The 12,890-nt window shown below is 40.8% G+C and overlaps 1 protein-coding gene across 9 annotated transcripts in view; it reads right to left on the bottom strand.

Annotated features, from left to right (window-relative positions):
• Positions 1 to 12,890, bottom strand: part of DTNA (dystrobrevin alpha) — a 300,965-nt gene that overhangs the window by 32,531 nt on the left and 255,544 nt on the right. For all 9 annotated transcript variants that reach the window (XM_021708883.1, XM_008051371.2, XM_008051378.1 and 6 more), the window contains 2 exons: positions 10,975 to 11,072; positions 4,057 to 4,170 (listed from right to left, as the gene is read on the bottom strand). In XM_021708883.1, coding sequence (XP_021564558.1) covers positions 4,057 to 4,170; positions 10,975 to 11,072 — 212 coding nt within the window. The remainder of the gene's footprint in view (positions 1 to 4,056; positions 4,171 to 10,974; positions 11,073 to 12,890) is intronic.

The raw sequence follows: 12,890 nt of genomic DNA, 5'->3' as shown, positions 1-12,890 counted from the left end.
GCTCGGTGGTTCAGCCTGTAATCCCACGCCTTTGGGAGGCTGAGGTGAGTGGATTGCCTGAGCCCGCGGGTTCGAGACCCGCCTGGGCAGGTGACACCTCATCTCTACAATAAATCAAAAAATTAGCCAGGCGTGGTAGCACGCGCCTGTAATTCCGGCTACTCGGAAGGCTGAGGCGGAAGGATCGCTGGAGCCCAGCAGGTTGAGGCTGCGGTGACCGGGAGTGGCCACTGCACTCCAGTCTGGGTGACAGAGTGAGACTCCAACTCAAAAAAAAAAAAAAAAAGAAAATATGTACATAAATTAGACATCATTTTCTAAATTATACATAACATAAATTATGCACAAACATATATATATACACACACACATACACTTCATGTGAAGGATTATGATGTCTACACTTTTACTTAAATTCTGTGAATTTCAGCTTCTCATTCAGAAAAGAAGTAGAATAATAGTGTCTATCTTCTAGGTTTGTTATAGCAATTATACAGCACAGTGTATGTAGAGCTTAGTGCATAGTAAGCGTCAGATTGGCACAAAGAAAGGTCTATCTTCTAATCCTATTCATTGCCTGTTCTGGGCTGTAAAGTCGACTTTCAGTTTCCTTGAAACTAAAGTAAAAAGGAAAACATGATCATTTAGAAAGATCATAGTGCTCTTAAGTATAAACGTATGTGTTAACGAAAAGCAAAGCTCTGCTTTCTTTTCTCCCAGCTCTGCCTCCCAGCTGAAAGACATTTTTCCTGTTGAGGTTCATGAAGGATGCAGTGGAGAAAACGCTGTGAAAGCTATGAGATAGAGTTCTTTGTGGCTGCTTCATATGGGTACTGCTCAATGCAAACTAAGGCCAAGGTAACTTTGCAAGATGCCATGCTTTGGAGCTCTTTGAAAATCTGACATGATGAGTGGGTTTTCTTAACCTGGAATCTCAGGGTTTCTTTGAAATCCGAAAATTGCATAAATGCTTAGCACAGAGTAAAGTCTGCTAAGTATCTAAAGAGATAATTATCATAATACTATAAGAAAGGGTTTGGCAGTAGTGGAAAACTGCTGGGAGAGGGGGCACACCTCATCAACAGGGGTACTTGCATAATGGACATTTGTATACCTAACCCTGAATTGTATCCCACATCTTTAAAATAAAAAATTTTAAAAAAGAAAGGGGATTTCTTCTTCCAGGCAGAAGAAACGTGCAGAATATGATGTGTCTCAGGCCTCAGGACTTCGTGTGGGCCAAAAGCTCGGAAGGTCTCTGTCAATCCAGACTCCTTAGTGGAGCTTTGGGCTTAGTGGGGGTTGTGGGATGTCCACAAGTTAGAGCCAGAAGGATGGTTAGGATTATCAGTCTGTTCCAAGATGGCAATGTCAAGGAGGGAAGATATACCAGTTGGAAAATACATCATCAGTGAGTCAGGCACATCAAAATGCCTTCCCAGACTGTATCATTCAAAGGCAACCAGATACTTTTGAAAGCAAAAGCTAAATGAGGGGAACTGATAAAAACACTGATGAAAAACCAGTCATCATCCCTCCAATAGAGCATGGGAAGACCAGAGGTAGAGAGAAGATTTCAGGCAGAAAGTTCTCTGATGTATAATCAGAGGACAGCTCTATTTCCAAATTGCTTTATTCAGTTACATTTTTGTGTACATTAAACTTAACTTCCAACTTGTGAGCTTAGAGGGCCTACATCATGATCTCATTTGGCAAGAGACACTTTCAAGGAGACGTTCACTTTTAAATGACTTTGATGAGGATAATGATATGAAATATCACTTTTTCTTTCTTTTCATTTTCACCCCTTCTGGGTGATAGCATAGTAAAACATGCAAGAATTTCTCTCTCTCTTTTTTTTTTCTTTCTCGAGTTGGAGTCTCACTGTCACCCAGGTTGGAGTGCAGTGGCCACCACAGCCTCTATCTGCTGGGTTCAGGTGATCCTTCCACCTCAGCCTTCCAAGTAGCTGGGACTGTAGGTGTGCGCCACCACACTTGGCTAATATTTTTGATTTATTGTAGAGAGGAAGTCTCACCAAGTTGCCCAGGCTGCTTGAACTCTTGGGCTCAGGCAATCCTCTTGTTTCTGCCTCCCAAAGTGTTAGGATTACAGGTGTGAGCTACTGTGCCTGGCCAGAATATGCAAGCATTTTTTTTAAAAGCAGGATTTATTGATAGGACAGAAAAACTCCCACAGTGGGAGGGGACCCGAAGGGGTTGCCCTTTTTTTGTTGAGTTGGAGTCTTACTCCACTGGCCAGGTTGGAGGGCAGTGGCAAGCTCATGGCCACCCCCGCGTCGACCTGTGGGGCTCCGGCGATCCTTCCACCTCAGCCTTCCAGGTAGCCAGAATGACAGGCAAGCACTACCACGCCTGGCTAATTTTTGATTTATTGTAGAGATGAGGTCTTGCCAAATCGCCCTGGCTGTTCTCGAACCTGCGGGCTCAGGCAATCCACATGTCTCGGCCTCCCAAAGTACTAGGATTACAGGCTGAGCCAGTGAGCCTGGCCTATGCTAGGATTTTTAACATTTCTCTGCAGGTAGGATCAGAATTCATATAGGTTGAGAAGGAAGAATTTATGTTTCTTTCATTAAATTATTTTGTTATTCAAAAGTATGGTGTGATCTTTTCATATTAACCAGTGCTTAGAAGCCACAGGATTGGCAGATCTTTTCACAAGTCAAGACTCTAGTGGGTCTACTCATCCAGCCAGTGCATGAGCCTGGTGGGGGGGTCGAGGGGATCCCAGTCAGGGAGCAGATAGGCCCACAGTTTGGGTCAGGAATGCTGCAGTGCTCAGATGTTTATGAATCCAAAGAACAGAGCTGGGATGGAACCCCCCAAAGCATCCATGACTGCAGTCAACAGGGACTTGGTAAAATCCAAAAATAGTCATACACAACCTGCTTAATTTAGTCTCTTTGTACAGAGGAAGAAAAAGGCACTAATCCTGACAAGGGTTTCTGAGAAGAGGTATCTGTACTTACTATAAAAACTATGACTCAGAGTAATAGATATACCTGGAATGTACTTGGCACCAAACTGAAAGGAATGTAATACTTGCTAACTAAATGTGCCTTGTGAAAGATCAATATGACATTTCTAAGAGGCAATGTCTTTGGATTTATTTTTGTGTTGTTTGCTACATAAATACATTTGAGTTCCTGCCATATTCCAAGCCCATCTGACATGAAGACCACAGCAAGACTTTCATCTTGCGGTAGCGAGAGGAACGATAGTCCTTATTCTGGGTCTGCTACTCTAGTTTCTGACTCTAAAAAGTGAACTGAAATTCAGGGGTTGAATCAGATGGCTTCTATGGTCCCTTCCAACTCAAATATCTTATGATGACAGACTAAACAAGATGAGAATTTTTAATTCATTTGCATAATAAGAAGGTGTGAAGCCTATTTTTTTTTTAGATTGGAAAATATAGTTTATTTACAAAGTAAATTAGAGAGGGGGAGAGAGAGGAGATTCACCTCCCAAGGTAGGGGAGGGGGTCAAAGTTAGGAAACATGGCGGCCATAGCTCAAAGAGTCACATGGACACACCAGAATTCAACAAAGCAATGGCTGAGGTCTATTTTTTAAGATCAGTATATAATGCTATTAGAGTCTAGGATTTAGAGAAAAAACAGACTCCTTTTTATGAATTACAGACCGATTTTTAAGTTTCAAAATGTGTGATGTTTATTAGCTTTGTTTATTTGTTTGTTGATCATTTATAACATAAATACATTATTGATATTGCAAAGTAATTAAAAAGAGCTTAGTTCAAGTTTTTTCTTCCAGTGAGAAATGTTGTTTTTGATCCAAAGAACACTGTTTCCTTTTCTCTGTAGCAAATAAAATAATAAAATACAAACAACTTCTCACTAGACCCTCAAAATCTCAGCAATTAGGTGTGCAGTATGAAACAAACAAACAAACAAACAAACAAACATCAGCAGGTATGGTGGCCATGTCTGTGTCCTGGCTAGACACAGCAAGACTCTATTAAATATCTCAAACATCTGTATTCTCTGAGATAAGGCAGATGCCTCTCTTACCTGAGGAGCCGGAGTTCTGCCAGCAGGGTGGGATTTTGCTGCGCCTTTTCTGGTGTGGGCTGAGAAGCTTGTTCATGCTCTAGCCGAAGTCTCTGGATCTCCTGTAAGATTTCTCTTGGGAGAGAGGAAGAAGGTGAGAAACCAGGGTCAGTTACCTTCCAGAATACTAACACCTGAGCAGATCAGGGTCATTAGAACTAAGATAGAAGGGATCATAATGTGTTTAGGGACAGAACTGACTCTCACTAGCCAACAGACTCATTGTGTTTAGGAAGCTTTGGCTGCAACTCGTTGGGTATTGTGGGTGAGGGCAAGACTGATTTCATCTTCAGTGCATCCAAACCTTGATAGTTCTCCATGTTGTCATCCAGTGTTATCACCAGGACCCAATAATCTCTCTAGTAAGTAATATAATGCTGTGGTAATGTGTTCAGTTTTGAAGAGAGCATTGCTTAAGAGATAAAAATGTACCTTTCTATTATTTATGATCCCACTCTGACACCATAAAGTACCTTCAGCTACCAAGTAAGAGGTACTTTGAGAGGAAAATAAGGATAAATGGTGTTCATTTTACAAAACTAAATAACCTCAATCTCTCACCAAGAAGGAAATTCTTCTAACTGAATTTATCTGAGAAATTTCCAGTTAGGCAAAATTATTTCTCTCTTCTTCTTAACACTCTCAGCTTTAACAATGGATCTCACTGAAGGCAGCCTTAGAAGGAAAGTGCTTTAAAAATGATTCACCATAATTGAGTCTGTGACATAAAGTGCTATTGGTGTGACCTCAGTTGGGGGTGTGACGTGTGGGTCTATTATTGATGTTGGGGACCTGGGCTTCCCTGCATTTGTGTGAGCATTAAGCTGGCCATAAAAGATTTGCGACCTGCATAAGGCAAATTGTCCCTAAGCGAGTCAAAAGCCATTAAGCCAGGTGACAAGTCATGTATTCTTGGGGGTTGGGGGATGTCAGTCTCCTACTCAACAAAATGCACAAGAGCTAGTAAGATGGAACAAAGCACAAGAATGAAGGTGAACTTGGGGAGCCCGGGGGTTGCTTTTCATTTCAAAGGCTGATTTACAACTGCCTGCTTCACAAACACCAAAATCAGGAGGTTACCTACCATTGAGTCATTACACCTTCTGTGGTATGATGAGAAGCTTGGACTACAATTCAGTAGTTTTCAACCTTTTTTTTTCTTTTTGTCCCCCTTGATATCCCATGATGGAAAGTGTTCTTTCAAAGAAGTCTTCCATGGAAATCCAATACATCAAACAGTTAAGAGGGGGGTGCTCTGGTTTAGAAAAGGTGGGTGTGTCCTTATGTTGCTAGACCCCTGCCCTCCATTACCTCAGCATAGGGACTACAGAAAGCAGCCCTGAAATCAGTGCACAGGGATTTCCAAGATTTCCCCAGTGCTAACATCCAGATATTTGATGACTCCTGCTAGTTATCCTTGTTGGGTCTAAAGACAAAATCATGATATAACTGCTTAGCTCAAGGAAGGAAAAGAGAACAGCAGCTCTGGTAAGAAAACATAGTGAAGAAGATACATTATGTGCAAAGAGTGCTTAGCACGTACCCAGCAACTGTGCTGTTTTCTTTAATCTTATTTTATTTAATACTCCAACAGTTCTATTATATAGATTCTGTACTATGAATGAGGAGATCAAGGCACAGACCAGTTACATAACAAGTTCAATAACAAGAAATTGTTAGCTGTAATTTGAACCCAGGCTGGCTAGCCCCAAAGCCCATATATATCAGACTGCCTCAGTCTTTTGGTACTTGCTTTGACAGATCTAGCCAAGGCAGGCTGTGACTTATACAATACAATTGGAAGACTCCTGTTACTCCTAAAACTAACCCCAACTGGTTCCTCCAAGGGTGCTATATGGAAGAATTATCTTCTAAAAATAATTGCTGAAATGTCCATGAATTACTTGGGCAGACAGAATCTTGCAGTGAAGTGAGGGTCTCTATTATCCCCTTAAGCTCAGAGATTTGATTATTGGGTTAACTGGCACCTTGGAGACATAGGACCCATGGGTGAGTTTCCATGGTGCAGGAGTGTGATCTGGATGAGCTTCTGGGACATGACCCTGGGGTGTCTGGAGAGCAAGAGGCTGCTGGCTTAGAGAGAGGAGCTCAGGATGGACTAATTGCTCCTCAGAGAAGGGATGGGGAGCTCAAGGGGCCACAAAAGCATTCAGGGACAAATGAAGCTCTCTTTTTGCTATCTCTTCTCATTCACATTTCTTTTTTCTTCCTCATCCTTAAAAATATGCATTTAGAAAGTGTGATCCCAAAACGTCCAGGGCACAAGCAATAAGAGTGGTACCGAGGCAGGGTCATTAGGATATTCATAATACTTCCTACTGATCCTGGAATTGAATATTGACAGACTCCCATGGAGACAGATATCCCTCGGCTATTTCCTCAAAAGAAGTCCCAATTTCCCCTCGAGTGTGCCATCCTCAAGTGCAAGTACAAGCAGAGGACTGGAAGGGAAGACAAAGCACTCTGGATAAATGGAGGAACTGGTTAACGTTGCAACCAAGACAAGGTCTTTGTGGGCTTGTGGAGTTTTGCTTTAGTCTTTTCTAAGAAGGGATGTCTGGGGGATTCTGGAACTTGAGGGAACTCAGGTCAGGCTTGACCTGTTCCCCTGATAATGCACAAAGACCCTCTTTGATCTTGACATTTTATCCCTTATTCCCACCCCCAACCTATGACTTTTACTCTTCATGTGAGAACAGATGGATAGGAGGAAGGAAGAACAAGAGAGTGAAAGAAAATAGGGCTGCCAGTAAAATCTGAGTTGAGGGAAGATTATTGTTGGAATAGCTGGGATCTCTATTAGAAATGAGTAATAGAATCTTAAAAATTAACATTCCAGGAATATTTATCATTTTGTCTAATCATCTCCTGTCTTGGTTCCTTTTTTTTTATCTGTCGCCCTCTATTTAACATAGGTCCTCATCACGTCGCACCAGCTTCCAGTTAACCACTTGTAAATGCAACCTGAATATTTATTGAGCTGACTATTTTTCCATAAACATGGAGACATGCTGTCACTTGCCTGACCACTGCTGTCCATCATGACAGGATAAAATTCAAATTCTTTGGCCCGGTGTACAAGCCTCACGTGAGGACATTTCCATGTTACTCTTCAATTCAGCTGATCGGTGTTAACCTGACAAGTATCATCCTCACTTTTCTCAATGTCTACGTGCATTTTTACCTGTAATTCTATTTTCCATCTTTCACTGACAAATTTCACCATCTTAAAACGCCCAACTAAAGCCTATCTACTCCATAAAGTTTACCTTACACAACCTACATGGTGAAATGAGTCATGTTGAGGAAAAAGCATAGAAATAACCTCTAATTTTTTAATGATTGTTGTCACCCTGCCTACCTCAAAGAGTTGTACTGAGGATGAAATAGAGTGATATTTGTACACATGCACTGTAAATATATAAGATTGTTATTATTCTCTTAACATTGCAAAACAAAGACCCAGGTTTCTTACTGCTGCCATCTGGAAGCTATCATATGTTATTAATCCTTGCTTTGATCCTCTCCCCACTGGAAGGTTCTATGCTGGTTAGCAATCATACTATGCTTTAGAGAAATGGAATTAAGGTTGGAGAAGAGGATAAGGAATGCTGTCTTAGAAAACTATGAATAAATGAACTATATGGAAAGCCAAATCCTTCTCTGGAAAAAATGGCCTGAACTCTGGTATAGTTCATTCATGATTCAAGTTGGTATAGCCTTCTAATTCCAGATAAAATGATTGATTTTATCTCTCCTTTCCTCTTTTCTTCTTTAGTTCTTCCTGTTGACTTTATTATGGGGCACCCACTGACTTACTGACATCTACTAATTCTGAGTCATTTTGAATAACCTTTCTCACCATCGATTATAGGTTTACTTTATTGATTAAAAAAAGGACTCTTTACATTTCAATTCTAACATGTGCTAAAGTTATCAATAGTAATGCTTTATTCTAAAGACCCTGAAACTTTGGATTACATCTAATTGCCAAGAGTTTAAAACTGGTTCATTTTGCCTTTTTTTTCTTTCTGCCCATGCCCTTTCCAATGCCCAAACTGATGTAAAAAGGTCAAGACAACATTTGAACTCAGTTCCTCTATTCTCCATTAGTACTCACACGCCATTCCCCAGACCTGAGGGTCCAAAGTGGCTCTTTTACACTGCTCACTTCTGGCCCTTGGGCTGACTAGCTCAGCTCATATAGGATCTCCAATGCCTCGCTGTCTCCTCTCGGTCCTGCGTCCCCAACGACGTTTTCCCTTTCTTTGGGTTGTTTCTGCTATGGAGTTTCAAGTGCCTTTGCTTAAATTTGAAACCTTGGTTTCCTTATCTCAATGCCTTTTCTGACTTTGCACAATTATTTGCACATAGTGGCTATAATAAAGTTATAAAAATAGAATACAGGCTAATTTTGCAGACTTGCAACTATGCTGAACAAATTCAAATTGGTATGGCTAATTTTTCCAATTCTTCACTATGCTTCTACTCTCTCCCTTCTTAATTTTTGCCTCGTTATTTTTTGATAAATTGAGAGGAATCACATGTGGCAAATACTTTTTATATTCCAGCTCTGATGTGAGCACAACTCCTTCAGGGTCAGAGTAGAGGAATAGTTTCAAAGGCGACGGAGTTGTGGTGTCATTTTTATGAAACTATTTCTATTCTAATTTGTGGTTTCCTAATGATGACAGCCAGGTCCTAAGACAATTAAGCCAAAAGTTTTTTTTTTTTTACTAGAAAAAAATATGAAAATGTGCCAACAGAACTTGCACCTTCCTTTATATTTTTTTTCCATAGAGCTCCAAGGAAGACTTTGATCATTTATCTCAAATTTTGAGGTCAAACTTTACAGGCATGAAGTCATTATCACAACCTCCTCCTTTACTCTGTCAATTTGACCTCAGATGTCACATCAGCATTTAAGAATGAGATTAAACATGAAAACATTTTGGTGCTGTGCTAAGAAATATAGAATGTATAAGTTGTTCCTATGCTGGGCTTAGTCAGTATTGAGTTTGAGATTCAACTCAGCTATTCAGTGTTTTCTCACTCAATATGTATTTACTGAACTTCAGAACATGTCAGGCATGGTTCTGGGTCCCAGGGCCATTTGCCATGCCCTCTGTTCTCATTTATTTTTATTTTTTTATTTTGAGTTGGAGTCTCATTCCATCACCTAGGCTGGAGTACAGTGGCAAGCTCATGGCCACTCCAGCGTTGACCTGCTAGGCTCAGGCAATCCTTCTGTCTAAGCCTTCCAAGTAGCCAGAACTACAGACACACACTACCACACCCGGCTAATTTTTTGATTTATTGTAGAGATGACGTCTTGCAAGTTGCCCAGGCTGTTCTTGAATTTGTGGGCTCAGGCAATCCCCTTGCCTTGGCTTCCCAAAGTAATGGGATTACAGGTTTAAGTCACTGCGCCTGGCCCTCTTTTTTTTTTTTTTGAGTTGAGTTGGAATCTCACTCTGTCTTCCAGACTGGAGTACAGTGGCATGCTCCTGGCCACCACAGCCTTGACCTGCTGGGCTCCGGCGATCCTTCTGCCTCAGCCTTCCAAGTAGCCAGAACAACAGGCAAGTGCTACCATGCCTGGCTAATTTTTGATTTATTGTAGAGATGAGGTCTTGCCAAGTTGCCCAGGTGGAGCTTGAACCCGTGGGCTCAGGCAATCCACTCGCCTCGGCCTCCTAAAGTGCTGGGATTACAGGATGAGTCACTGAACCTGGTCCTCATTTAATTTCAGTCAGGGAAGACAGACCATAGGGTTATTTCAGATTGTGATAAGTTTTACACACACACACACACACACACACACACACACACACACACACACACACACACACACACATACACGGGATATACTAGGGAGTGGTTGCTGGGGTAGAGGATTAGATAGGGTCTTTTAGAAGGTGATATTTGAGCCAAAACTTGAATATTGAGAAGGAATCATCCATGCAGAGTCTCAGAGGAAAAACTTTTTAGAACAAAAGAACAATTAATGCAAAGGCTGTAAGATAGGGGATGTGGCATGAGGTTGGGATATGATGAGTGAGTTGAGCTGAGATTGGAAAGGTAGGCAGGAATCAGGTCCAGTAAGACCCTGTAGGCTATGATAAGAGTAGGCTTTAAAGAAAATGCAGTGGGAAATCATCAGAGGGTTGAGACCAGGGAATGACATAATATGATTTTGTGTTTAAAAAGGACAGGTTGAATTGAGTTGTGGTAGATATGGAGTGGACAGTTTTAGGAGTGAATGCTGTAGAGGTAGACTGTGAGACAATCTGAGTTGAACAGAGGAAGGACCTGCTGATGGGAGCAGGTGGAGAAGTTTGGTTTGGACACCTGGATCATGGTGGTGTCTTTCCAGATGCCTCTTTAGCCTAGGGTCCTTCCAGGGATCCTCCCTGGTGACCATCCTACCACTAGACAGTACTAGAGACACTTTCTAGACATACACCAGCATGTCTACAAAGCACCCCGGAGGGCCCTTCTACACTAGACAACTCCTGAACAAAAATAAGTGTGTTAGAGAAAGAGAAATGAGACTGTCTAGAGGGACCACACTAATTATGCTGACATCTCAGAACTGTGTGCGTGCGTTTACACACACACACACACACACACACACACACACACACACACACACACACACACACAGTTTTCTCATGAAGCTGCTGAAGTTCTATAGCTCTAAAGACCAGCTTTTCATAAGCCAGCATCACTAACTGTAAATGTCTTCCCTTAAATATGCACACAGGGTAAAAAGCCAAGAGTTCCTAAAGCACAACTATAGGTTATCAATGAATGCACGCATTGGTCAAACACACCAGCATGTCTACAAAGCCTTACCTGTTCTTGTTCTCTAGTTCTGCAATCAGCTGTCTCTGTTGCTTATTTGCATCAATGGTGAAGGAGATGTCAGGCGCAGTTCTCTGTTGAGTTGGCTGCTGTAAAACATTTGTTTACACAATTTAATATTGGGACTGTGAACCTTTGTATTTGGGAAGACAGGAGTCTCGAGACATGCAGACAAGGAAGAAGAAATGACTTCCTTCAAAACAGAAAAAACAAATACATAAAATGAAATCGGCATTCCTCTCCCACGGGCTAATGTTTCTGTGGATCTGGAGAACATATACGCAATGGAAAGCAGAATAGAATTCATGGGTAGGAAAATACATAAGATGTAGGGAAGATGTTTTTCAGCTTTCTGACTTGAAGTCTTCGGAAAATTATTTCATTCTTGTCATGCTATCTCCATTGCAACTATTGTCTCAACATAGGTGGGTTTAAACTATGTTTTACTTTAGAGATAACTTTTTCTCTAGAATTTCTGTTCAATTACTGTAATGTGCAATTAAAAATTTCATAGTTGTAAAATCATAGTTAATATGATTTACTTTTTTGATTCTTTTGGTCTATAAGCTTTAACACATTTCTTTGTTTGCATATGTAATTTTACATAGATGGATTCATATATGTATATTTTTTCATCTCTCTATATATACACACATACATATATATGTACACACATATATATATTTCTTCTACCTTCACACCACACAGCCAATCATTCTCAGTCATGCAATCAGCTTTAACATTGGGCATATATGCAGTCATAGCTTTTTCTATTCTCACAAACTCACATGTTTCATAAATCACATCTTACTATATTTATATATGTCTGTATTCATATATATGTATTTAGCAGAGTGTTTATTTGGCATTACTTCATAAAAATGGAGTCAGATTATATACACTAGTGTCTGTGTCTTGCTTTCTTTGCTCTACAGTACATTATAGAAATTCTTTCAAGCCAATTTTTATTGTTTTAAACAAATTTTTAAAAATCACAACTAATCTTTCTACCAAAGAATGTGAAGCTTTTAGAAATGGTTCCTGTTGCCTGGGCCCCAAAATATGGAGAAACTCATCCTGCTTTTTATTTTTTTATTTTTATTTTTTTGAGTTGGAGTCTCACTCAGTTGCCTCGACTGGAGTGCAGTGGCTGCTCCCAGCCACCACAGCCTCAACCTGCTGGTCTCTGGCGATCCTTCCGCCTCAGCCTTCCAAGTAGCTGGAACTACAGGTGCATGCTACCACACCCGGCTAATTTTTGATTCATGGTAGAGATGAGATCTCGCCAAGTTGCCCAGGCGGGTCTCGAACCCACGGGATCAGGCAATTCACTCACCTCAGCCTCCCAAAGCACAGGATTACGGGCTGAGCCACCGAGCCTGGCCTCATCTTGCTTTTTAATGTCCAGAAACTTAACTGTAGGAAAGGTTAGGTTTGGTAAAGCTCTGGTTTTCATAAAGCTGTTCCATGATTTTTAATTCACATTGATTTTTAGCAAAGAAATGATTTGTGCTGCTAATGAGTGATTTTGGGATCCTACATCTTATATCCTACATAGTTTTCTTTTTTTTATTAGCATATTTTTTATTTTAAAATTGTGGGATACAGTTAAGGGTTAGGTATACAAATATGTATTGTGCAGGTACACTTGTTGAGGAGGTGTGCCCCCCCCATCCCCAGACAGATATTGACTATTGTTAATCCCACCTCCCTTCCCCTTCCTGTGTTTCCCATAGTTTCCCGCCACTGGCAATCCTTTTCTTATAGTATTAGGATAGTTGTTCAAGGTCCACTTATGAGTGAGTACATGTGATATTCAGATCTTTGTTTCTGTGAGAGATCACTCAGTATTGTAAATTCCAGTTCCATCCAGGTTGCTGTGAAATTCATGATTTTGTTCTTTTTTA

Source organism: Carlito syrichta, unplaced genomic scaffold, assembly GCF_000164805.1.
Source record: "Carlito syrichta isolate Samal-C Ts95f unplaced genomic scaffold, Tarsius_syrichta-2.0.1 Scaffold65441, whole genome shotgun sequence".
Taxonomy (NCBI): Eukaryota; Metazoa; Chordata; class Mammalia; order Primates; family Tarsiidae; genus Carlito; species Carlito syrichta.
Note: the sequence above shows the minus strand (reverse complement) of the source record. Positions and strands in the feature narration are given on the sequence as shown.